We start from the raw sequence: 24,504 nt of genomic DNA on the forward strand, positions 1-24,504 counted from the left end.
AACCAAACGGACACGCAAGGGTGCACTCTTCAGAGCTAATTGAACACTAAGGAGTTAACAGTGTAATTGCCTGATAATGACAGCTTGGGGTGTCACTGTAAATGGGCTAAATGATTTTACCACAGGGGTCAATATATCTCATCACGTATGCCCTGGAGACAACACAAGTCTTGGCATTTCACACAAAAGTAAGAAAAGGAAAGGTATTGGAAGCTCCACAATGGGCTTTAAAGAAGGACATTTGAAAGCCCGAAAGGCCAAAACAAATAGTCTTGGATGAAGTTGTCAGACTGAAAAGAGATTCTTTCAATTCTTAACAGAAGATGACCTTTGAAGTAGTTTAAAAGTGTTTAGCTTTTTTAGAAGACTTACAGCCAAGTCCTCTATAAGTTTATCTTCAAAGTAGTGTTCCTCTGCTTCGATCCAGGACTTCTCGTAGCCCTGCAGGAAGAGGTTCACCGCACGGTGCCTGGGGAGGATCAAAAAGCACTCCGTTCATATTTTACACAATACATTACACACCAGCTGTCTGGGTGAGTGAGCCTGAGCGGGTGGCTGACTGTACTTGGGCCAGATTTATATCAGGACAGACTAAGCCTGTTGTTTTTGATTGATTGAAGAATTTATTAGAAGTTTGCAATAGAAAAAAGTACAGTTTCATGACAATACAAATCACTGTTCTCGATAAGGTGTGCTTGCGCATGTGCGTGTGTGCTAGTGCGTGTGTGCTAGTGTGTGTGTGTGTGTGTGTGTGTGTGTGTGTGTGTGTGTGTGTGTGTGTGTGTGTGTGTGTGTGTGTGTGTGTGTGTGTGTGTGTGTGTACCTAGGCAGGTTATAAAGCGGAGCCATCCTGAAGCAGGCCACCACAGCTCTCTTCCTCTGTTTGGACAACAACTTGTGCCAAACAGCCTTCTTACTCCTCTGAGGGTGTTCAACCTGGAAGATACATCAACATCACATTGAAATCACACGAGTCAGAGTCACCCATGCTAACAAACTGTCCTCTCCGCACGCACGCTCGCACACCCGCTCTCACGCATGCATGCACACACACACACACACACACACACACCTGGTCCAAGTGGAAGAGGACGTGAGCGATGTCCAGGACCCTCTCCACCGTCTTCTCCGGGTCAGACGTATCATCGCTGCGGTTAGGGAGGTCTCTGTACAGAGCCATCTGCCACCGGATGGCTGGGTCCTCCAACTGAGGAGCACACACACACACACACACACACACACACACACACACACACACACACACACACACACACACACACACACACACACACACACACACACACACACACACACACACACACACACACACACACACACACACACACACACACACACACAAATTATAATACAAAAAATGATTACAGGGGTCAGTTACTCAATAAGTGGTCTCAAGAGCAAAAGAGTGATATCATCTGCAACAATTTATTTTATAGTCTACTAATTGTTATCAATTATTCTTACTGAATTCTATCTTATTCTCTTTCTATCATCTGCTTGGCAGTCTGGTACCCACCAAAGCAGTGTTAGCCCCACATAAGCTCTGTCCACGTCCATGCTGCTCACGTCTGTGTTTTGTCCCACGCCTATGAATATGTCAACGCTCCAACCAGTGCCCTATTATGTGGCACAGGTTGGCAGAGCTCAGTAGGTCTGCAGGCCTCGTAAGCGGCCAGTGCATAGCTGTGTGCTTTCACATGACCGTCAAACAGAGGAGGCTCTCCTCATGTTGGTGGCCAGGCGGACCGGAGTGACACTGTGTGTGTGTGCTATAGGGATGGGACGATATGAACATTTCAATTATTGTGACCAAAGAAATTGCGATTTACAATATTATCGCGATAATCAAAACATCCCCAACTTCCATTATCCTGGGGTGGAACATTTGCCAAAAAATAGCAGATCTACAAGCTCACTATGCGTTGCGACCAGGGCAGGAATTTCATGGAGGCCATGAAGGCCATGGCCGCCGTTGCCCCTCAGTTTGGCCTTGTGCCCCTCAAACTAATGGCATGACCTGAGGCCACAGTGGCCTTAATGCCCCAGCTGACTGAACAGCTTTCTCCTCTGTGTCTTTCTTGTCAATATGTAAACTGTAGACACAGAGTCTCTTTCTTGTCCTATAGACACCAGTGTCTTTTGTTGAAATTCTGAAATCTTAACTCCCCCGAGTCCCCATCTTTAAACCAATCCAATGACTTTGATTGGTGCAGAGCTGAACATGGATCAGATGGTAAATAACATCATTTATCTATTTCACTGCAGATTAGTTTATCATCCCTAACCCTTAAATTCAACAAATTCTTTCAATGTACTAAAATCTTTGGCCAATATTTGGCCTTTGTGCCCTCAAAAAATGGACAACTCCAAAGGCCAAGTGGCCTTGCCCCTAAAATGAAGAAATTCCAGGCCTGGTTGCGACGCAAAAAGACTGTATCAAGTGTGTTTTTTCCAAGTACCTTTTACCAATAATAGAGGGTTTAAAACTTTAAATGGTATCAGCCACTCTGTAAATAAAAGGTGAATTGATCCAAGTGCTTAGTTAAATCAAAGTGTGTTAGTTAATTCTCCACAATACGATTTTTGTTTTTATCAAGATAAACGATCATAACAATTATTGTCCCATTCCTAGTGTGCACTCTGTCCAGAGAGGCTGGGCACTTGCGGAGGTGTGTGGGGTGATGTTATACAATAGCATTGCCAATGGACGGCTGTACTACAGACACTGATTGAAGGATAGCACATGTAGATGTCCAACGTGCGCAAAGGGCCTGGAATCTGACTTACCTTGATATTAAGTCTAATAAAATGATCTCACCTTCCCTTGTAGATGCAGGTTGTTCCTGATAATCTCCCGCACCTCATCCTCTGTGTCTTTCTGTTGATGAACCAATATTGGGAAATGAGTGCACCCAAAGAGATAGTAAAAAGAAATAAACCATAACGTTTTGTATAGTTGTATGAAAGTGTATTGCAGTTATAACGTGTGTTTGTCAAAGAATCCCAAGGTAGACCTGGTCTCACTGTTTGGAAACTACTGATCTAAAGCAGTGGTTCTCAACCATTTCAGGCCACGACCTCCAGAATAATCATATTTTAACTGGGGACCCCCCTACCCTGACAAGCACTAAGAGTTGAGGCATTACATTTTGTATAACACTGTTCTATTGTGAAAAAATGCTATTTTCACAATTTCAGCCTCTAATATTTGAAAAATTGACCAATGTTTAATTTGTCATTTTAGAGGTATTAAAAAGTCCTTAAATTGTCACTTAAGAAATGTGCAGATACCCTCTATACACTCAAACTCTATGTTGGTTTGTTTACTGTTGAGAGAGAAAACAATAAATAATTTGGGGACCCCCCCTTGAGAACCACTGATCTAAAGGACATGACCAGTGTGCTATTTCTGACCAATGGGAAGCAAGACAACCAACTCACAACCAGGAACCAGTTGTGTTTTTTTCCTCCCCATCCTGAGAGTCAGACTGCATGTCAGTGAAGCTGTCAGGACGGCCTAGCGTACCTGGGTGAAGCGGTTCTTGGCCAGGGCGATGAGCTCCTGGTCTCCAGGTGCACAGATGTTGAGACCAACGGGCAGCATGCGCTTCAGAGTGGCAACGATGAGGCTGGTCTGCATGGTGTAGCGGTCGCCCTTCTTCTTGTGCTTCTTCCTCTCCTGGTCTGAGGAGGAGCTCTGAGGAAGAGGAACACACAGGGAGAAAGATGTAGAGGTGATATATGCACGCACGCACGCACGCACGCAGACGCACGCACGCACGCACGCACGCACGCACGCACGCACGCACGCACGCACGCACGCACGCACACACACACACACACACACACACACACACACACACACACACACACACACACACACACACACACACACACACACACACACACACACACACACACACACACACACACACACACACACACACACACACACACACACACACACACAGCAATACTAGTAAGACACCTGAGGGTGACATGCGACCTCAGGGTGACATGCGACCTCGCCCTAAAGGGCGAGGTCGTGCCAATTCTTGGCCAACATGATAGTTATGTTTCATGATAGTTATATGTCCTTAATATTAATAACATAATATCCTTAATAATGTCCTTAATATTGACAATATAGGAATCTCCATATATGGCCATAAAATGTACGTTAGTAATGTCAAGCAGGGCCTTGGTGCGTTAGGGCCTTGGTTTGATGCCTGTGGATCTCCATATATGGACATAAGGAGTTACACTAACATTCTAATTTTTGGCCTGGGATTTATGACATCAGAAATCTCCATGTATGGGCATAAAAGGTTGTTTCTTTTTCTGGGAATGACCATAATGGACTTTTTATTTTATTTTATCTTTTATTAATAATAATGTATCCATATACATACAATATATGTTATGCCCATACATGGAGATCCCCATCTGAACCAGTCACACAGATACGGGCCATGCCTTTGTCATTTGGACAGTATTTTGGGACTTTTTATGCTTTTTATTGACAGTAGGCTGATAGGAAATGAGGAGAGAGATGGGGACTTGAGGTCGCAAGTCGGGACTTGAACCTGTGACGCTGCAAAAGCTGGATCATCAGCCTAGATGTCTGGAACACTACCCTGTGTTCCAGAGCAGCAGTTGATTTTCAGTACTGTGTGGTTCATTTGTTTCTCATTTTGGTATGTTGTCACCTTGACTTTGATTATGAAGACATGACTTGTTGAGATTACTTTACCAATATGTCTTCAAATGCAATTTTGTCATTCTCTTTGACATTTTTCAGTGATTCCTGGGTCATGTTGTGACCCAGCAGTACCTCAGCTGTTTCGTGGAAGCATGTCACCCATTGAACATTTCCAGATTCTTAAATTTTTAACTTCAGCCGAAGGGCTGCTATACTTTATCTGGCCGCCCCGTTGCCACCTCCTTGTTACATTTTCTTTTCTCCAGGTGGATGGACATTCTTTCATAGGTGATCTAAGTCCAGCCGCCCCCAGACAGTCAGACAGACAGCAAAGACACGCGCACACACACACACACACACACACACACACACACACACACACACACACACACACACACACACACACACACACACACACACACACACACACACACACACACACAATGTACTGTACTAGTCAAATATATTGGCCATTTCTTTCATCCAGTCGGTAGATAGATACGGTATCTGTCTTTTCACCTGTCCATCCATCCATACCTTGGACATCTTAGACTTGGTGTCAGTGATGAGGAAGGACATGTTGTTGATTTCATTCTGCACCACAAAGTTCTGCTCCTCCCTCTTGAAGTTCTGCAGGGGGACAGAGCCAATGTCACTATCACTACTTCATCACCCTAGTCGCTGAAACGCAATTTATTGAGATAATCACAATTATTTTGTATAGCATTTCTACAAATCAGATTTGAACCACATTCCTTAAAGATAAGTGTCAGACTGACAAACAGCATTTATACTTCTTTTTATGACATTTTGCTCTGCGAAAATAGTCGCTCTGCGAGTATGGTAAAAGTTAAGCCTTACTCACGCCTATGTCATACTCATTACCATATCAACCAATGCAGATTGACGATCACTTGCAAGTAACAACGTGGACAGTCAGTCCTAAAGATGGTATTTGAGAAACAAAGCCGTATTTGAACAATGCCTTACATGAGACTTGGCCCAGAAGATGAAGACCTCGGCCACCATACGGAACAGCTCCTCTGCCTCTGAGTTGGGCTCCTTCAGCCATTTGGCCCTGTGTCAGTACAAAAGACAAGAAAAGACAAGACAAGACAAGAAAACTGAGAATCATAACAGAGTTGTTAAAACAGAGAGAACTAAAAATAGGATATGGGACAACTGTTTTCTGAGAAACTTTTCATCTTAAAAGTTGATATAACTAGCAACAACGAAAATGACACAGAGGCGTGCCCGGCTTGCAGGACCGCCGAGGGGGGGGGGGGGGGGCAAAGGGTACTGTTGTCCCCCCTCCCGGAAAGAGGGGGCCCTGCGGTGGGGGGGCCCCCGTTGAATGGGACTCGGGAGCAGTCTAGTTTGTGTAGGAAAGATTTGAGTGACTTTCTCCCAAGGTAAGATTAAGACATCATGCTTTATATAAACCCTATTATATTAAGCCTAAACGGTTCTGTTTTTAACAGTTTTTTTTACTTTAAAAACGAATAATTTTCTGTGAAAAACCGAGGGGGGCCCACGTGGAGGGGGCCCAGGTCTTTGATCTTGACCCCCCTCCCAAAAATCTGTACAACGGGCCTGCCGGCTTGAAAGGTCTAACAGTGTGTTAACAGGTCTAAATGAGCATGTTTGTACCTGTTGTAGTCGACGAATCGTATGAGCAGAGGGTAGAAGGCGTACAGGTCTCTGATCAGTATGGTGAACTCATCCAGGATCAGAAGCTCCGACTCGGACATGTCACCCCGCCCCTCGATCCTGCTGGTCTCCTCGTCCACCATCACCACCACAGCTTTCTGCCCAGACAGGACATCACAATGGCAATCAGTATTTCAACCACTAGAAACCCTCCGATTTTAGAACTACATACCTGAGTTGAGAGGCCAGAGCTGAGTGATTAGTGAGCCTGCCTTGGCAGCCCTGGTTGTCACAGGTTCGATTCCAGCCAGCCAGGCCAGCAATGTGTACAGTATAAGTGTATACAGGGTGTAATACCAAATTGGACATATTGTCAAATATTCCGTAAGAATTGTGAGCTTGGAGATCTGCTATTTTCATGAGCTTGTCAGGGTGGGAGGTCCCCAGTTCAAATGTGATTATTTGTCCTGAAAGGTTTGGATACCCTTGTGCTATACCAATTTATTCATTTATTTCTATAGACGATTTACAAGCTCACAATACACTGCATTGCAACACAAGCTTGTTGATTGGCTATCTTTGGCTAATGTTCCACCTATATTATATATTATATTCATGAGTATTTGTTGTTTATATATAGTTTTGAAGAGAAAGGTATCTGCAATAAAGCAGACAGCCTGCAACACTCCAAGTTAGATGAAGGCTTTTAGGTGCACGGCTCAAAGAAGCATAATGAGAAAGAAGTAGTCGCCATGCAGCACTCAAGGAATATCCTTTTTACATGATTTTATTTACCTCAATGGACAGTGTACGGACGCGTTTCGGCCCTTCGGCCTTCCTCAGCGTTGCAACGTATATATAGTTTTGACTACCACCTTACTGTAACCTAGAATTCTGCCGTTTAATATTCATTTCTGAAGTGATCATGGTCGTATATAAATAATCAAAGGCAGTCCTTGTTGTTGTTTTGTTCTTTCTTTTGATTAGAAGTAGAATAGAATGAAAATCCTCACATTTTTGAGTTTCTCCATCAGAGGCAGGAAGTGTGTCTTCAGCAGCTGAGCTTTGGCTTTGCTGATGATTGGCTGAGAGAAGACTTGGGGGTGGGAACAACAGAGACATGATTGACAGTCAAAAAGGTATACACATGTATCAAATACATCTCTCTCGTTCTGCTCCCACACACACACAAGCACACGCATGCACGCACACATACTGTATACACACACACACACACACACACACACACGCGCACGCGCACACGCACACGCACACGCACACACACACACACACACACACACACACACACACACACACACACATAAAAGTATAGCTTCAAAACATGCACAAATCAGTGGTTTCCCCCTGTTGTAGTGGACTAAGATGAAGTCCTTGAATTTACACACACATCCTCAAACTCACACTCCCTCGCAAGCACGCACGCACGCACAGGCCTCTCTTATCGTCACTGTCGGGCAGAAACCTTGTATCTCCAAGTTTCAAATGTGTATGTTTTTTGGTAAATTAAAGCCCTACTTCATCATACCAAAGTGTCGCACATAAACTCGTGAAAATGGCCGATTTACAAGCACACAACGCCTCGCGGTAGATCAGCCATTTTCACTCGTTTAAATCATTTTCAAAACGATAGACACAAAACGAACGTTTTTGGACATACAAGGTTTCCACCCCCGACAACGACGTTATATCCTTCCCATACCGGCCAGTCGTTTCATCCACGCCCCCTCGTCTATTCCCAGGTTGTTGTAGATGATCTTCAGGATGTTGCCCAGCAGGCTGTTCATGTGCTCCGAGGTCAGGGATGTGCAGCAGCTGTCGGCCGTCTCAGCGTTGCTCTCCGGCCCGTACTCCCACCAGTGAGACATGTAGCTGCACAGCATGGGCAGCACCACCTGCACAGGACCACCACGCAACACCAGGGGTCATCAGCATGTCCGTTCATGGACAAAACGTGGCCTCGCCCTTGGCACATTTTTTGATTTGTATTTATTGTAATGTTCTTAGTTTCATCATAAGACCCAATTAATGAACGTCAAGCCTCCAGGCTGTCTTCAGAATATGCATGAGACTGATTTACTGTGAGACTATGGCATAAGCAGGCAGTCCACAAATACTTGTGGTTCTCAAATGTTTTATTTGCAAGGACCCCCTTAACTCTGAGAGTGTGCAAATGTAACCAAATGGACCCACAAGGGTCCATACACTCTCAAGAGTTATATACCTGTCACCAGTGTTGTACCCGAACGCGTTCAAAGAACGATCGTTCATGAACACGCTCATATTTTGGGCGAACGTGAACTGAACGTAATTGTTTTCGCTTGATGAACGATATTGTCGAACGCGGTCATTCTGACTCCCGTGAACGACGTTCGTCGGCGTTCGTCGGCCGTTCATGCGGCGGTCCGCGCCTCCGCGGTCGTCTGTCCTCTGCTCCTCTCGTCTCTCTTTTCATTCACATGCTCCAATAGTAGGCACTGTCTGCACGCAGCTCCCCGTGAACGTTCCTCCGTTGATATGCGGTGCTGTCTGCACTCTGTTGCTGCACTGTGAATCTCCTCCTCGTCTCGCAAGCCTGACTGACTATACTTTGTCCTATGTGTGTTGCACGGCGAAAATAGCTGATCTGCAAGCTCACAACGCGTCGCATCCACGAGACAACGTGAGCTTGTAGATCAGCTACTTTAACCAACGCGGAAACATGCTGTGCACGAGAAACGTCTGCCTTCTAGTGGGGTTCCTTGTACATGTAATTTTTTGTTTTTTTTCTAGTGGGGTTCCTTGTACATGTAATTTTTTGTTTTTATTTCAAATGTGTGTTAAAGTTTCTTTCACTTCCAATTTGTAGATTATGGTCTATAGAACAATTTTGGTTAGAGTGTCAAGACAGTAGATTGAAGAAAAATATATTTTTTGCCCTATTTCCAAAATGACCAAAATCGGAATTGTGTTTTTTGAACAATGTCTTAGTTTTCCCACAACTGCTGTGTAATATATATATATTTGTATTGCTATATCAAGTCAATACTGTGTGGGGAATCAATTGGAGTCAAAGTAAGCAATTTACCCCGAGTGAGAGGACATTATGCTCTGATAATGTCCTGTGTTAGGGTGTTATCGGACGAGGCGAAGCCGAGTCCGATAACACCCTAACACAGGACATTATCAGAGCATAATGTCCGACCCCGAGTGGTAAATAGCTTTTCTACCACTTTTTCCCTTATACATGAAAGAAAACACATAGTTGTAACTTGCAAGGATCTTAAGTTACAATCATTATTGCCTATAAAACTTCCGCGAGACAGCAGATAGTTCCACCAACAACATCTTCTACTCACCAACAGATGGCGCCAACTCCATACTAATCCATGCGTCTAGCTTACAGCTAAGCTAACGTCAGTTAGAAGTACCGTTCCGGCCGTAAATAGAGGCTGTTCGCTTCCAGAAAGGCATAGGTTCAGAGAAAAGGGGCTTTAAAGTTGGCGGATTGCATTGGATCCAAATAAATCGGCGACTATAGCATGCACGTTAGTGAACATAGGACCGTTGCCACGGTCATTTGTTGGTTGGGGGAAAGGTGTTCCGACTACCTCCTGAAGTCCCCGGATGTACACTGAGGCTCATTGATCTCGGACAAGTCCCCACACAACTTTGCGGCAGTAGTTCTCTCATAACCTCCGGAATTTAGCCAATCAGAATCCAGTATTTGAACACGTGACTCGAAAAAGTGGTAGAATATTTGTTTTGAATATTATGATATTTCACACAATGAGACAATAACATGGTTATTACATTCAGCCCTTCACAATAAGGGTGCAGGAAGACTGGGAACTAGGCAGTGGGCACATAAATATTGTGGGCACCTCAATGTTAAGTTGGATGAAATTATTGCTGTGTGTGGTTCTATATGGGCTGAGTCAATAATTTTGACAAATAATAGCATGCAGCAACGTCTAAACATTTATATATATAGACCTTTATATATATATATTTTCCTTTTTTTTTCTTTTTTCTTTTTTTTTGAATAGCCAAAAGTATAAAAAAATATGGTTAAAAAAAGAACTAAAAAAGAACTATGTAGTTCATTTTGGGGAACCATGAACTTTAGTTCATAATGGGGAATTATGAACTAAAAATGAACTAGTTCATTTTAGAAGTTCTGAACTTGAACTTGAACTAGTTCGTTTTTAAAGTGAACTTTCCCAACACTGCCTGTCACATACCTGTTACATACCTCTCAATCAAGCAAGCAGTCGAAATGTACAAATGGTCATTTTAACCTTGATTTAACCACCAGATGGCCTTTGTGGATGAGCAAACTATAACGGTGAAAGCTTGTAGACAGGAGATTGATTTTCTCATACAGATTTCTTTTTTTTTTTTATGATCTCACTGTTTGTCAGATCTGGGCAGCAGTGGCTCAGTAGAGGTAGAGCAGCTGCTTGGAAAACAGAATTCTGATTACTGGTTCCCCCTGGGCTAGTGTTGAAGTGTCCTTGAGCAAGACACTGAACCCCTAAATGCAGCCTAATGAGCAGCAGGTGGGCGCCTTGGATGGTTTCCACTGCCGTGAATGCGTGGGTGAATTAATGTAATGCACATTGTAAAGTGCTTTGGATAAAAGGCCCTTACAGTATATATAAAAGCAAAATTTACCATTTCGTCACCACAAGTTTAAGGCGGGGTCCAGACAAGAACGAATTTGGCTGTTTTCGTGCTGGTTCTTAATCGTTTAGACCATTCTTTAGACGATTCCGTCTGTACAGTGAGCATTTTGGAAATGTTTTGTAAACTATTCAGCGTCGTTTTCGTGTAGGCCTATATGGGGCCTAAGGTGCCTAGTCCTTACCTCCATGACATGGGGCATCTGTGTGTATCTGATGCCAGACTCAGACAGCTCCATGATCTCCTCCAGAGACTTCTCCAAGGATGGGATCAGAGGACACACCTCCCCGACCTGGGCAGGAAGACCTAGGGCTGAGAGGTGGGGGAAGAGAAGAGAAATTCATTGACCTTTAAAGCTATACTATGTAACTTTTTTAATAAAACAAATCTTAAAATTGTCCTAACTATTAAATCGCTAACGTTTTAGAACACCCACTCTGTTAATTTCAGCCCCAAAAGCCTTTTCTTTATATGTGTTCTACTGCGCCCATGTGGCCGTGACAGGGGCTGCATTTCCCGGCAAAATTACGTCATCTGCATCATTCTGTATACGTGTCTCCCTACCGGCCAATCACAGCGCATCTTGCAATCTCTTCAGGAAGTAGCAGTGTTTACGTTGGTGAAGTTATCTCCCCAATCCTGGTCTAAAAATGACGGGAGACGGCTCTACGGATTTGTATCGGCGAGGCGGTCGTCCGCGGTGACACCGGGCGAAAAACGTCCGAAAAAAGCAATACCGCTACAGACCAATAGTTGAGCAACTTCCATAGTATAGCTTTAAGCAAAAGTCCTACCTGCATTAGTTACTGTTGCTATGCCCATCAAACGGCTCGGATTTGTAAACAGGAGCTAATTCCCAAGCCAGATTCTTTTAGGGAACGCTCATTTTGGTCACTCAAAAAGCCCTGTCCAGACTAAGTCACAACTCACAATACACCACAGTATTGTTCTGTACCTGCCCTGTCTTTGGCTCCTTTGGTGTTGTAGATGGAGTAGCTGTTGAACTTGTTGAGCTGAGGTTCCAGGAAGGCCACAGGAAAGGCTGCTGAGAAGGCAGCCAAACACTCCCCTAAAGCTGGACGTTGTCTGCAGCCCAACAGGACATGAACAGAGGAGGGAGGGAGGGAGGGAGGGAGGAAGGAAGGAAGGAAGGAAGGAAGGAAGGAAGGAAGGAAGGAAGGAAGGAAGGAAGGAAGGATTCCGGAAGGAAGGAAGGAAAAGTGTAGAGAGAGAAAAGGACGAAAGTGAAACACATTTGTAAACATATCTCATAGCTATAATCACCAGGTTTCAACCCGGGCTTCCTGTGGGAAATGAAACATCTACCACTCATCCAAAAAGGTTTCACACGTATGCACACACACACGCACGCACGCACGCACGCACGCACGCGCACGCACGCGCACACACACACACACACACACACACACACACACACACACACACACACACACACACACACACACACACACACACACACACACCAGGAAACGTGATTTGGACGAACTGAAAAACAAGGCACCACCTGGATTCGAACAACAAACAAAATCCCCCATGACCAAGGAAGATAATAGGTTTCTAGAATTCAGACAGGGCTATTTATTGTGCATGCACGCACACACGCGCACTCCCACACACACACAAACACACGCACACACATGCACAAGCACATGCACACGCACACACAATTTATTTAATTTACCTTTCTACATAGATGCTCTTATTGGTGCCCAGAGAGTAGAGGCTGTTAAGAATTCTGTAGCAGGACACCTGGACATCATCCACTGGAGGACAGGTCAGAGAGGATCAATAAAATCAATCAATCAATCAATCAATCAATCAATCAATCAATCAACCAACCAATGAGCTAGATGATTAACCCAAACTAATAACGATTCAACCACTGATCAAACAATCAAGCATACTGTATTGGACCATCACAAAAGTCCACAGTTTGGACAGCAGTAATACATTAGCCTTGATTTCTGCATCTAAATATCATCATCCTCCTCCTCATCATAACCATCCTCATCATGACATACGCAGTCGTGGAAAAAAGTACGAAAGTAAAAAACTCAAGCAAAAGTATTAATACTGCAATATAGAAATACTCTGTTACAAGTAAACATCCATAATTCAAAATGTACGAAAAAGCAGATGCGTTGCGATGTGACGCGTTGTGAGCTTGTAGATCGTCTATTTCCAAATAGCCTAGGTATAAAATAAGGCTAAAGTGGATTCATGTATGTTTATATCTGCAAAGTAACTAGTAACTAAAGTTTTCAAATAATCGTAGCGGAGTAAAAGTACAATATTTGGAACCGAGATGCAGTGGAGTAGAAGTAAAGGTACTGGAAATTGGAAATACTCCAGTAGATAAATAACATTGAACTATGCCATTAATAAACCTTAGAGGAGTTGTGCACAGCACTTAACAGTCTTAACAGTAAATGTACTTAGCTACTTTACACCACGTACGCATTAGGTCTTCCCCGAACAGGTTCTGTCCGATGTGCTCGAACAGGGAGGAGAGCACGGGGAGGAGGGCGAAGGTGGTGTAGTTGATGATCTGCGTGACGCCGCGCGGCTGCGTCCTGGTGTGAGTGAACTGGCCCAGCTTCAGGTTCTCCAGCGTCTTGCCCAGGTCCTCCGCCGCCTCCTCGAAGAACGCCCGCAACGCCGCTTTCACCGTCTCTAGGCCGGTCTTCATCAGAGTCCTGGATGGTATAGGTTTCAGGTCTGAATTTCTTCCCTTCACAGCTGCTAATCCAGTGGTTCTCAAACTTAACTTAACACTCAACTCTGACAGTGTACAAATGGAACCAAATGGACCCGGTAGGGTCCATTTGGTTCCATTTGTACACTGTCAAAGTTACAAACTCGTAAGGGTCCATTTAGTCTCCCATAAAGGAACCTGAAAATCCACTTTGAGAACCACTGTGCTTATTGCGACCGTTAGGGAGCAGTTTACTACCAAAACCTCCACCGGCCGTCCGTCCGTCACACGTCACACCTTTGTTTGTGTACGGTGTGATGTCATATATCTTCAGTATGACATCACACCACATGTGTACACAAACCTTTGTGTACGTTGCTGTGGCAACAGTCTGTTGTTGCTGGTCTGTTAGTGTACGTTAGCAACCACCTTAGCAACCATGGTTTTACCCTAGCAACCAACTGTTTACCCTAGCAACCAACTGTTTACCATAGCAACCATGTCTTTTTACCCTAGCAACCAACTGGGCATAAAAGGGATTCTGTTAGGGATCTCCATATATGGGCATAAAAGGGATTCTGTTAGGGATCTCCATATATGGGCATAAAAGGGATTCTGTTAGGGATCTCCATATATGGGCATAAAAGGGATTCTGTTAGGGATCTCCATATATGGGCATAAAAGGGATTCTGTTAGCTGTTAGTGATCTCCATATATGGGCATAAAAGGGATGCTGTTAGGGATCTCCATATATGGGCATAAAAGGGATTCTGTTAGGGATCTCCATATATGGGCATGAAAGGGATTATGTTAGGGATCTCCATATATGGGCATAAAAGGGATTGTATCCCAGATGATGCCCTGTTAGGAGATCCACACTAACAGAATCCATATATGGTCCTACCGACAGCTGCTATAAGCCAACCCTGGCGATAAGGTCTGAGTCGAAGAAATGCTTCTTTCCTGGCAAGAATTGCCCCTTTATACTGTAGGGCTCGTTTGTGTATTGTATGACATCACGCCACATCATCGGCTGAGGACTGTGTGATGTCATCATATCTCCATATATGGAGACATAAGTTGCTCATGCCCAAATATGGGCTGGTGAGGTCAGACTTAGTGTGATGCGTAGGTTATCTCCATATATGGAGATTCAACTTCAATGAGTAACCATGACAAACTGTAAACTGCCCGTATGTCTTGATAATTGGTAAAACAAACTTTTGGCCTATTTGTGGAGATAAGCGACCAACGGTCGCTTATCTCCCGATTAGGGAGTCTTACTGGTATTACAGTATGAGTCTGCCTGGTTCTTTAAATGGATTTCAGACTTGCTTTGGAGATAGTTGATGTTTTCAATTTGCAAATGGTTGTTGTTTACTTGGCAGTTGGTAAACGTTTCCCTAAAATGGCCAGTATGCATAACAATATATCATAGATAATATTTGATGTCTTTGACACAAAAGCACTACAGTATTGTCGCCAGAAGCTGGCTAGTTTGCTGAGGTATTCACTTAATGCATTGGTTCATTCATCCTTCAATTCACTACTTACTACTACATATCGTCGGGTGAAAACCTTGTATGTCCAAAACCGTTCGTTTTGCATTTTTCATTTTAAAAATTATTTAAACTAGTGAAAACAGCCGATCTACAAGCACACAACGCCTCACACCGCGAGGCGTTGTGCACTTGTAGATCTGCTATTTTCACTACTTTTGTGCAACGGCCTTGTATGATGAAGCAGGGCTTTGCTTTGCGAAATGTACACATTTGAAACTTGGAGATACGAGGTTTCCACCCGACAACGACGATATACTACTACATGTCATACAGTACATTTGGCTGCAGTATCAAGGAGCATTCATTCGATTACCATTTGTTTATTCTTTCAGCCACTCTATGTTGACATCTGACAATAGCATCATTAATGCGGAAGGACGAGCGGGAAGCGAACGCGCACACACACACACACACACACACACACACACACACACACACACACACACACACACACACACACACACACACACACACACACACACACACACACACACACACACACACACACACACACACACACACACACACACACACACAGTTGCACCTACCTTGCATCAAGTGTCTGCCCCAGTATGTGCAGACAGTTGACTATAGACGTGGCATCATTACCTGAGAGAACAGAGAAGGGAGCACAACGACATAAATATTAGGTATTGATGATAAAGGATGTGATCAGGAACACAGAAGATAAGGTGAAAAAAGTAGGGTATTAGTATCCTCTGTTAACGTACAAAGGATGTAAACGTGTGCAAACCACTGATTACATGAGTATAGAAGTGCACACTGCACAGCCTACTGCTCTATCTATCCATCAATCACGTTGTAATAATAATACTAAAAAGATGCAATTCTAGGAAATTGCAAGTGTGGTTGCCGTGCAGTAGGAGCGAGATCATTTAGCGACCTACAACCGGGTCGCGACGTGGTCGGTAGTTTTCAGCGACCGGGTCGCTAAATCGAGCGACCGGGTCGCTAAATCGAGCGACCGGGTCGCTAAATCACCGACCGCGCCGCTAAATTGACCGACCCGGTCGCTAAATCTACCGACCTGCCTGCAGTTTTAGGTCGGTAGATTTAGCGACCCGGTTGGTACATCTAGTGACCCGGTCGGAAGATTTTGCGCCCCAGTCGGTCGATTTAGCCACCCGGTCGCTCGCTTTAGCGGCGCGGTCGGTGATTTAGCGACGCGGTCGGTGATTTAGCGACCCGGTCGGGAGGTTGCGTGGCAGGTTAGCCTACCTGAGGTAAGGTTACTGAGGTTAGGTTTAGGGTTAGGGTTAGTAGCCCGGTGGTCGGTGGAAGCGACCACCGGTCGGTGGATTTACCTACCCGGTCGCTGGATTAGCGTCCCGGTCGGTGGAATTAGCGTCCCGGTCGGTGGAATTAGCGACCCGGTCGGTGGTTTTAGCGTCCCGGTCGGTGGTTTTAGCGTCCCGGTCGGTCGATTTAGCGACCCGGTCGGTGGTTTTAGCGTCCCGGTCGGTGGTTTTAGCGTCCCGGTCGGTGGTTCTAGCGTCCCGGTCGGTGGTTTTACCGTCCCAGTCGGTCGATTTAGCGACCCGGTCGCTGAAAACTACCGACCACGTCGCGACCCGGTTGTAGGTCGCTAAATGATCTCGCCCTCTCTCTTGCCGTGATGCAAGCCGTATGCCCACATATGGACATATTGTGTCAGTCTCATGTGGTCTATGACGTCAGACATCTATGATGTCAGTCATCTCCATATTTGGAGAAAGTTTATTTTTTAGCATTTTCCCATTAAAGTCAATGGACAAAAATGTATTCATGAATAAATTAATATAAATTTAACTATATACAGTATATAACGTATCTCTTGGCAACATGCAAGCAGACAATTCCCAATGAAGCCGGTCAATTTGACATATGTCCCAAAACTGTCTGAGGAATAGTGCAGCAAAATAAAGTTTATCCGGAAAGATTGAAAGATGAATGGAAGAAAGTTGACAAGTACTATGGTCTGGTTGCCCCGTTAGGGCAAGGTTACACTAATAAATAGAAGAACAGTACACCCCAAAACATATAGCGCACACATGCACACCTTGAGCAGATGACCATACACTTGCACACACGTGTGTATGTGTATGCACGCACATTATGAGAACATGCACACACGTGCAGACATAATGCTGTATATCTTTTGTATGCATGCATGCATGCATGCACACATACTCATCTGCATCCTCCCTAAACAACTTGGACATTCACTGTCATGCAGACATGCACAATCCCACCAAAAATCTGTAAAAGTTTAAAGATTCCCTTTATTTTATTAGTGTGGCAACTGACCACAGGTTTTAATAAGCATATTGAGGGGACTCTACTCAATGCAGCAACACAAGCTATTTCATTTTGACCCATAGGGGACACCACAAATGTGAAGAGTCTAACTGTAGGCTACATATGTTGCATAAACATGAATTGATTTTGGGCCAATCTCCTCCAAATTACTGGGGCGTATTTATAATATCAAATTCCTCCTTATGAACGCAACATCCAGTCAACCCCAAAACACAGCAAAGCTTTCATACACAATTGATGAGAATTCTAAATACATTGCCTGACGTCAATGTTGTTTTGAAACAAGAATTGAATTGGCAGCAAATTGCTCTAACAACGAAAAAGGGCTTTAGTCAGCAATGTTTCACATTCAGCCAAGTTTCTACCGTCTGCTCTGCTGCCATTAGCAATGAATAAATGTGCTTGGGCAGCTTTCTTATTAAACCCATTGATTAATTATCAGTGAATGAAATATAAATTAGGGACATAACGTCTCATTCTCTGCCAACCTCCACAGCAAAACTGCTTGAGGCTTACTGTCCTGAAAGCTCAGAGAAGCCAAATTGCAAACATGGCAGAAGTCAAGAGTACTGGTGCAGATAGGGGTTGAGGGGTTTGGGGGGGTAGGGAAGGACGGGAGGGGGGTGAGATAGAGTGAGAGACAAGTGGGAAGATGGAAACACAGTGAGGGAGGAGACATGGGAGGAAGATCCTTCATGAGGACGGCTTAGGGATGGAAGGAAGAACAGAGGAGAAGGGGGCGGAATGGATGGATGGTGCTGGGATGGGGTGGGGGGGTAGAAGGAAAAGGTAGGGAGGGAGAGAGACGGGGGAGAGGAAGGGGTGATAAAGTGAACAAAGGAAGGTGAGGGGAGGGTGTTTTTGATAGAATATGGCGAGAGTGAGGACAGACATAATGGGGAGGAGGGCAGTGAGTAAATGAGAGCCCTCCACATCCCCATATTCAGTAGTGAATCCAGGATAGCCTTCATAATCCGCTTAGGAAACTTTAGCAGGCGTCGGCCATGGTCCAGTGGCCTATGCGTGACACCATCTTGACAGTCACATATACATATACTGTATAGTGTAGTGTATACATACTTTCAATGTCATTAGTTGAGCCACAAAGCCATTGCAAAAGTACAGTAATGAGCCTTTCTGCCAGTCTGTAGTATGTATGTACTGTATGTATCAACACTATGTATGTATGTATGTATGTATGTATGTATGTATGTATGTATGTATGTATGTATGTATGCATGTATACTGTATCATCTTCAAATCACAACACAAGGCCATGAAAAATCTAATACTTCAGGTCTGAAAGTCATTTGCCTAACAGTTCACTACGTGGTATCACAAACATTTACTTGGCATTGGCTTTGAACAGTGTGAAATAGAACAGGACGATATTGTATTTGAGGGATGGGGATTAGTTTAAGATACAATAACATCAGATCGGGAATGCGATTAACACAAGAATGGGCATGAGATGGTAATGAGATTGGGAGATTGATATGAGAATAAGAATGGCCGTGCTGAGACATGCCCAGGTCAAAGACATTGTTTACAACGGCTTGTACCGAAAGCACTAGAAGTGCTTTTCCATCAAGTATGCGTGGCATACACAGCGAGTGCACGCCTCATTTAATTCCTTTAAAGTGGCCCTTTGAGTCTTGCTGATTGAAAGGCAGCGTAATGATATCCAGACGAAAGAACACAACAGTTCATTAAAGGTGGAATTAGGAGCCAGTGTGGACAACATGCATGTTCCAACAGACCGGAGATGTAATGATACCAGACAAAATAATGCATTTCCTCTTGGTGAATGACAGGTGAAACGGCATTCACTGAATATTGTACCCAGGCCTACAATCCACAGCAGTGGTTCAAAACTGTTTTTTTCCCCTTGGGGCCCCTCCGAACAGAGAGAGACAGAACGACACAGAACTTCAATCATACCGTAAGTCCTTTAAGTATGACACAGGATAACCCCAATGGACATGATTGGCTTCAGATTACATCCAAGTTAGATTATATTATAATAAACCTTTCTTTGATGCTACCGTATGGCTTTTTTTGCTTTCCATTTTTTTAGAGGCCAGTTTAGCGAGACTTAATGAAATTCCGATGCTTTAGGAATTTTATTTTATGTTATCACAGATAACATCTAAGTCCCTAAATTCCCCATTTCTATCAAATTCCATGACCTGTGGCCGCACCAAGGGGAAGGGGATGAAGCCATATTGGGAAGCACTGTTTACTTAATCTTCATGTGAACCAACATTTACCAGTTCTATTTCCAGAAAAAAGTCCAGATAAATCAAACACGGGTAGAAACGCAAGGTAGCAGACTTAGCATCAGCAGTAGCATGCTAGTAACAGGCACACACTCATGGTCCTTACCAAATAAGGATATCCTATGTCTGACAAGAACTCCCAGTTTGCAGAAAAGACTGAAGAGAGAGAGAGAGAGAGAGAGAGAAAGAGAGAAAGAAAGAGAAAAGGCGGAGAGCAGAGGAGAAACAAAAGGCAAGAAAGGGGGGTAATAAAATGAAAATTGACAACGAGACAGTCAAACATGGTCACTTGGAGAGAAGAAAGACACAAAGGAAACAGAAAATCACACTCGTGTGAACTGAGCGGTGGTGTGTGTGTGTGTGTGTGTGTGTGTGTGTGTGTGTGTGTGTGTGTGTGTGTGTGTGTGTGTGTGTGTGTGTGTGCAACAGCGCCCCTCCCTTAACATGTGTGGTCAGAAAAGGTTACTGCAGGAGTGCAGGCTACGGACACGGAGACAAACAGACAGACAGACAGACAAACAGACAAACAGACAGTGATGGGCAAGCTACTTGGAAAATGTAGTAAGCTAAGCTACAAGCTACTCTTGATGAAATATAGCTTAAGCTACAACGAAGCTACCCACAGAAAATGTAGCAAAGCAAGCTACAAGCTACACGGCAAAAGTAGCTAACTACTACAAAGCTACTTTTTTTCTTTTTTTTTTATCAACTTCATGATCAAGTACAACTTTCCACCAAACAAATAGGCATGCAAAAAATGCTCGGTTCGGTTGATTATTATAAAACTGGAAACAAGCCCTTAAGTCTGGCTTTTTGTGTCATCCTTTAATTTACTTTTTGAGCGGTGGTCACAACGCTCCTATACGTGGCCGTGTGTGTGGGTCTGTCTGTCTGTCTGTTTGTCTGTCTGTCTGTCTGTCTCCGTGTCCGTAGCCTGCACTCCTGCAGTAACCTTTTCTGACCACACATGTTAAGGGAGGGGCGCTGTTGCACACACACACACACACACACACACACACACACACACACACACACACACACACACACACACCACCGCTCAGTTCACACGAGTGTGATTTTTTAATTTACTTTACGTACACATTAAATGTGTACCTTTTCAGGCTGTGACCCCAAAAATCCTTTTTGAACTGGGGACCCCACCCTGACAATCAAATGGAATTAGGAGTTGAGGCATTACATTTAGTTTCACTCTGTTCCACCGATAAATATTGTGAAAATGGCAGATCTACAAGCTCCAAACGCCTTGTGTTTCAATGTGTGCCTCTTTTACTATAGTCAATTTGACCAATGTTTTTATAGATGATAACTTTTGATGCAGTTTTGGTCTTTTATTTATATTTGTTTAGGACTAGGTATTAAAAATGTCTAGAAGGTCCTTAAATTGCCACTTCACTGTCATTAGTTAGCCGTGGATAAAAGAGTGCACTGCAGTGACTTGTGTGCTGTCGAAACAGTTGATAAGCTGCAGCCAGCGGTGGAAATGTACTTTTATTTGTACTTCAAGTAGCGTGTTTTTTAAAAGCATGTACTTTTTTTACTCTTACTTGTAACATTTTGACTGAGTTTACTGTGGATTGGAGTGTGACCAGGAGTACTCTGTACTCTTACTCAAGTACTTCGAGTACTGTCCATCTCTGGCTGAAGCCTGATTTATGCTCCGCCCCCGGAGATCTACAAGCTCACAATGTTGGCATTTGCAACGCGATGTGAGCTTGTATGTCAGTTGTTCTCACTTCTCAGACGTTCCCTGAGGTGCGGGCATGCAGAGGTGGGACGTTCGCGAACGAATTGAATCTTTTGAACGGCTCTTTGAAGTGAACGATGGGATCCGGTTCGCGCAGTAGAGAGTGTGTAGTAGAGAGCGCATAGTGAGACAGATCCTTGGCTCGGTCTCACTTCAAAGAGCCATAAATCCCTCTAGATGCGGGCTGAAGTGTCTCGCTTTAGTCGCTGTCGCTTCTCGTTCTCAACACAGAGGAGGTTCGTTGAAATGAAGTGAAAGCATGCAGCGCTGTGCAGAACAACATGTTTGGGGATCTGTTGGGAATTATTTTCCTCACAAACTTTATTTAGCAGTCAAATTTCGCCGGGATAGTAACGTGTAGCGTTTGTTGCACGCTACGTCACTACTGGGTTCTAAAAATAGCTACGCTACGCTACAGCTACGCTGGTTCAAAAGGAGCTGCGCTACCGTGACGCTACTGAGAAACGTAGTTAAGCTATGTAGCGCCGCTACTTGTAGCTCGCTACTGCCCATCACTGCAAACAGACAGACAGACAGACCCACACACACGGCCACGTATAGGAGCTTTGTGACCACCGCTCAAAAATGGGACGGACAAAAAAAAGAGAGTAGACAAGACCAAGATGACACAGTGAAACAGTGATGAAACAGTAGAGCTGTTTGACGTCTGTGCGGTAGCGACATGAAAGTACTCAGCTTGAGATCTTTTGTACAACACAGCATGGTGGGTTGCTTGAAACACGCTTTTTTCTATCGATTACTCACCACACACTCGAATTCATGGATAGTTTTTTTTTTGTCGCATTCCTAAGCCAAAAGTTTTAAGAGACTCGTTGTCTCCCTCGCATGCTCTTTGCGTCTCCATAGAGAACCACTGCTGGTTATCAAAGTATTGGGTTAGGAATGCGACAAAAACTAAAATATATATATAGGCCTATACATGAATTCAAGTCTCCATAAGACTGATTTACATGCGGCACTCCGGATGTTGCGTGTTGAAAACAACTGATCTAAAAGCTCACAATGCGAAGCGATGCGGCGCATTGTGAGGTTGTAGATCTGCTATTTTCAGTTTGCAACACCGGTGTGTAACTATTATCATAGTATTAAACATATTAGGCTAATAGGCCGCAATATAGCAAGTCAATCTTTTTTGGTGAGTAATTGTTTCTTGGCATTTTGTCTTAGCAAGAACTTCCTCCCAAAGCTATCGAACAAAACTATCTGTGTAAACGACATGAACTTCAATAATAGCCAGACTTTTATTGATTCGGGATGTGACAAATTTCTCATTTCCTGACAAACAAAGACAGTAGTTAAGTATTCATAAAAGCAGATAACTTGCCAATTGGAGCCACGACAGCATTCAAATCTGCAGTTTAATGGTAATATTCTTTGCCTAATTTTATGGCAGAGTCGGGCAGTAATAAAAGTACTAACTTAAATAAACTTTGAAAATATCACTGAGCTCTTTTATCACAATCCCCCTGGATTGTGTCAGGGTACAACCTAACCCCTCTCAATCTTCTATTTATAAGCAATGGAACATGCTCATCAGGGTGACATAAAAGATTACAGGATTTGACATATTTCTCATTTCCCGGCTAACAAAGACATTAATTAAGTGTTCGTGAGTGCAGACCGACTCAGCCAGGACAGCATTTAAATCTGCAATTTAGTATTAATATTCTTTCCTTTATGTTAAGGCGGAAAATAATTACATATTGTACCGCTATTATGTTTCTTTTCGTTTTACTGTCATAATGCTCATGTAGCCAGTGCTCATGGGTATGCAAGACACACACACACACACACACACACACGCAGGCGCGCACACACACACACACACACACACACACACACACACTCACACTCTCACACACACACACACACACACACACACACACACACACACACACACACACACACACACACACACACACACACACACACACACACACACACATAGTAATGATAATAAGTAAAGATAATATTATAATATTATGGATGTCGGTGTCAGTTGGTCACCTTGTCACCATCTCCTTCTCTTTGTTGGAGGCGTGGCCACCACTGCTGATTGGTCGGATGGCAGTGGAAAGGAAATAGAGCTGGTGGTTCTTGAAGTACTGGTCCACCAATGGCAATACAACCTGTGGGTCACATGGTTGCATTACTTTCATCTTCGTCTACAGTTAACGGTATAGAAGTGTGTGAAGAGAGCTGTCTAACGGTTTTGCAGCTTTGCATTTCTGAAAAACACATGCAGAAGAATTGTGCTCTTGCTGTTTGAAACTATCTTTCTACACAGTGTATTTGCATGACAATGGTTCTCAAAGTGGACCCTCAGTCCAGGGACCCTTAGGGTTCCTTGAGGGGGTTCCAAATGGACCCTTTAGAGGTCTGTAACTCTTGACAGTTATGGGTGTCCTTGAAATTAAACAGTTTGAGAACCACTGCTTTAGTTTATAATGGCTTGTCACGTTTGACTGCCAGCCCAGACCTTTCCAAAGAACTTGATCTGCTGCTCGTGTGGAACCTTTTCTCCTTTAGGTTTCGTTCCCACATCTGAGGCAGGGAGAGAGGGGAGAAGAAAAAAAGAGAAAACGCTGATTGTGTTTACATAATTTGCATGCACATTCCTGCTGGGGCGTCACACCAAATGCTGGGCCCTGGGTACAAGGATTCACTGCGGGCCCCCCATGAATGTTAACTATTGAAAAATAGCAGATATGCAAGCTCACAGCGCGGCACCGAGTGCCGCGCTGCGAGCTTGTAGATCTGCTATTTTTGAAAAATCGTGAAAATGTGTG

General features: G+C 43.9%; 1 protein-coding gene across 1 annotated transcript in view; it reads right to left on the reverse strand.

Moving 5' to 3' along the window:
- The window catches only part of ryr2a (ryanodine receptor 2a (cardiac)), a gene marked incomplete at both ends in the record, with an annotated part of 292,426 nt that overhangs the window by 56,299 nt on the left and 211,623 nt on the right, over positions 1 to 24,504 (reverse strand). Inside the window, 18 exon segments of the mRNA XM_080747428.1 lie at positions 373 to 469; positions 824 to 936; positions 1,037 to 1,207; positions 2,837 to 2,896; positions 3,545 to 3,715; positions 5,258 to 5,350; positions 5,711 to 5,798; positions 6,371 to 6,528; positions 7,384 to 7,466; positions 8,091 to 8,283; positions 11,238 to 11,365; positions 12,009 to 12,139; positions 12,756 to 12,837; positions 13,532 to 13,770; positions 15,880 to 15,940; positions 20,036 to 20,085; positions 23,723 to 23,844; positions 24,195 to 24,259. Of these exon segments, the coding sequence (XP_080603554.1) occupies positions 373 to 469; positions 824 to 936; positions 1,037 to 1,207; positions 2,837 to 2,896; positions 3,545 to 3,715; positions 5,258 to 5,350; positions 5,711 to 5,798; positions 6,371 to 6,528; positions 7,384 to 7,466; positions 8,091 to 8,283; positions 11,238 to 11,365; positions 12,009 to 12,139; positions 12,756 to 12,837; positions 13,532 to 13,770; positions 15,880 to 15,940; positions 20,036 to 20,085; positions 23,723 to 23,844; positions 24,195 to 24,259 (2,105 nt within the window).

This window comes from Nannobrachium achirus (genome assembly GCF_963921795.1).
Source record: "Nannobrachium achirus genome assembly, chromosome: 18".
NCBI classification, from domain to species: domain Eukaryota; kingdom Metazoa; phylum Chordata; class Actinopteri; order Myctophiformes; family Myctophidae; genus Nannobrachium; species Nannobrachium achirus.